The sequence below is a fragment of the Mus musculus genome, chromosome 7 (genome assembly GCF_000001635.26).
Source record: "Mus musculus strain C57BL/6J chromosome 7, GRCm38.p6 C57BL/6J".
In the NCBI taxonomy this organism is placed as follows: domain Eukaryota; kingdom Metazoa; phylum Chordata; class Mammalia; order Rodentia; family Muridae; genus Mus; species Mus musculus.
In genome coordinates, this window is record NC_000073.6 from 141,015,405 (window position 1) to 141,017,444 (window position 2,040).

The 2,040-nt window shown below is 48.0% G+C and overlaps 1 protein-coding gene across 1 annotated transcript; it reads right to left on the minus strand.

Moving 5' to 3' along the window:
• Positions 1 to 407: 407 nt before the first annotated feature.
• Ifitm6 (interferon induced transmembrane protein 6) lies at positions 408 to 1,488 on the minus strand. The gene is made up of 2 exons (NM_001033632.1): positions 1,296 to 1,488; positions 408 to 755 (listed from the first exon to the last, which is right to left on the minus strand). Exons 1-2 carry the CDS (start codon positions 1,452 to 1,454, stop codon positions 600 to 602), a joined length of 315 nt encoding a protein of 104 aa, NP_001028804.1. The 5' UTR covers positions 1,455 to 1,488; the 3' UTR covers positions 408 to 599.
• Between the last annotated feature and the right edge of the window lie 552 nt (positions 1,489 to 2,040).

A 2,040-nucleotide genomic window follows, 5' to 3' on the forward strand; every position in this document is an offset into this window, starting at 1 on the left:
CACTAGTACATGCCTCTGCACCCTTCCTGTACTCTAGGGACATGGAGCCGGAGGTAAGCAATGCTTAGTTACTGCCTGCCTGGGACTGCTAGGTAAAAGAGAACACTATTCAGGATGCTTGTCAGCTGCTGTCTCCATCCTGAGGCCAGAATCCTACTTATCTGTGGATGCCCTGCACTATACACCCATCCACACCCACCCCATCCACACCCCTACCTCTTCAACAAGGAGAAAGCCAGGGAAACTCTGAGTAAGCTCAGTAGGGAGCAGTCAGGGGATAGGAAGTCTCACCACAATCGCTACCACGTGCACTTTATTGAATCCACTGTGAACATATGCATGAGGATAAACATTTACAGGAGGGTAGAGTGACAGGTTAGGGCCTCTGGCCAGGATAAGGGGCAACTCTGAGGGGCAGAGCACATGAATGCTTTCTTCACGAAGACAGTGCATGGAAGAATTTAGTAGTCCATTGACTTTGACAGTGCATGGAGTCCCACCCTTAGTATCTAATAGGTACTAAAGATACTAAATTCGGTACTAGTTTAGTTAATTAATAATTAGCTAACTAACTAGTTAGTACCTAACTAGTGGTTCTATTATCTTTGGTTACCTAGTAAGTTAAAGCTGTATAAAACGATAAGCATGATGTAGAAGATGAGGGAGATGACCAGAGCAAGGATGTTCAGAATCTTGGCGGTTGAAGCATGGGATTGGGCCCCAGTCATGTCGCCCACCATCTTCCGGTCCCTGGACTGAAAGAGATGAAAAGATCAGTGTGGCCTTGGAGCAAGTCATCAAGAGCCAGATGCTTTGCCTCAGTTTCCCCATTGTCCTTCCCGCTCAGTGCAGTCTCCTTCCTAATATCAGGGACCCCTCTCCCTTTCACACACTCAGACCATTCAGCAGACCCAAGAACTGTATGCTCAGCTCACCATGGGGCACCATTTTTTGTAAGTCTCACTTGCACCCAGCCTGGTGCCCCAGTCTGCAGGGTGAAGGGGCATTCCAGAAACTAAGCAGTAAGCAGAATGAATCCCTCTAAACTAGAGTGGAGACAGTCTCACCCCAGAATCCCTGGGCATTCTCTCCTTTTGCTTACATAGGAGAGTCTCCTACATACAACCCACATATACATTCTATATGCTACTTACACAGTCTATACATACAAACACATAAGTACATTCAGGACACCAAGGTGTGTCACACATACACAAACACAAAGCTGTACATGACCCAGGTGTCCTCTGGGCAGGAGGAGCCACAACCACATACATACCTTCTACAACACTCACCTTCACCGAGTAGATGTAGGCAATGAAACCCAGGCAGCAGCCATTCATGAACACTGTGTTAAATGTAGACCAGGTAATGTGATCCGGCTGGATAACATCACTGTTGATGCAAACCACAGTGGATGGCACTGGAGCTGAGTCAGGATCCCTCTTAACCATGTTTTTGTGCTTAAAGGAAGCAAGGAAGCTCTTGTTTCAAGGAAGTTCATATGGGTGGTGGAGTCACAGGCACTTTTATAGAACCATTGTGGTGTAAGATCCACATGCATGGGGAGGGGTTACATAAGATTGCTTCATACCCCACACACCCTCCCCACCCCACCTCCGCCCCCGCCTCCACCACCTCCTCAGTGGCCTCTTCAAAGTTCTACTTTCTCCAAAATTTCTGTTCCTGTTTGTAAACCAATGAACTGTCTGGGAAGTGGGAAGTGAAAACAGATTACTGAATGGTAATCACACTAGGATAGGGTTCAAGAAGGGCAAAAATCGGGAGACCCTCCTATACCAGATCCCAGTTCAGGACTTAGTCCTCTACCTCCCCAGCCCAGGCCAATAGCTACAGCAGCTATTTCCCCAGTCAGGAACCTGAAGCCTTCTACCATCCCATCTCCAGGGTGCCGAAGGTCAGTCCTCAAGATAGGAGCCTTCTCTGCAGAAACCCATGTCCACTTACTGGCTGACTTGCTTCAGACCAGGGCCAGAGAAAGCTACAAATCACTGCCATCCCTGTTGAGCCAGGACCAAT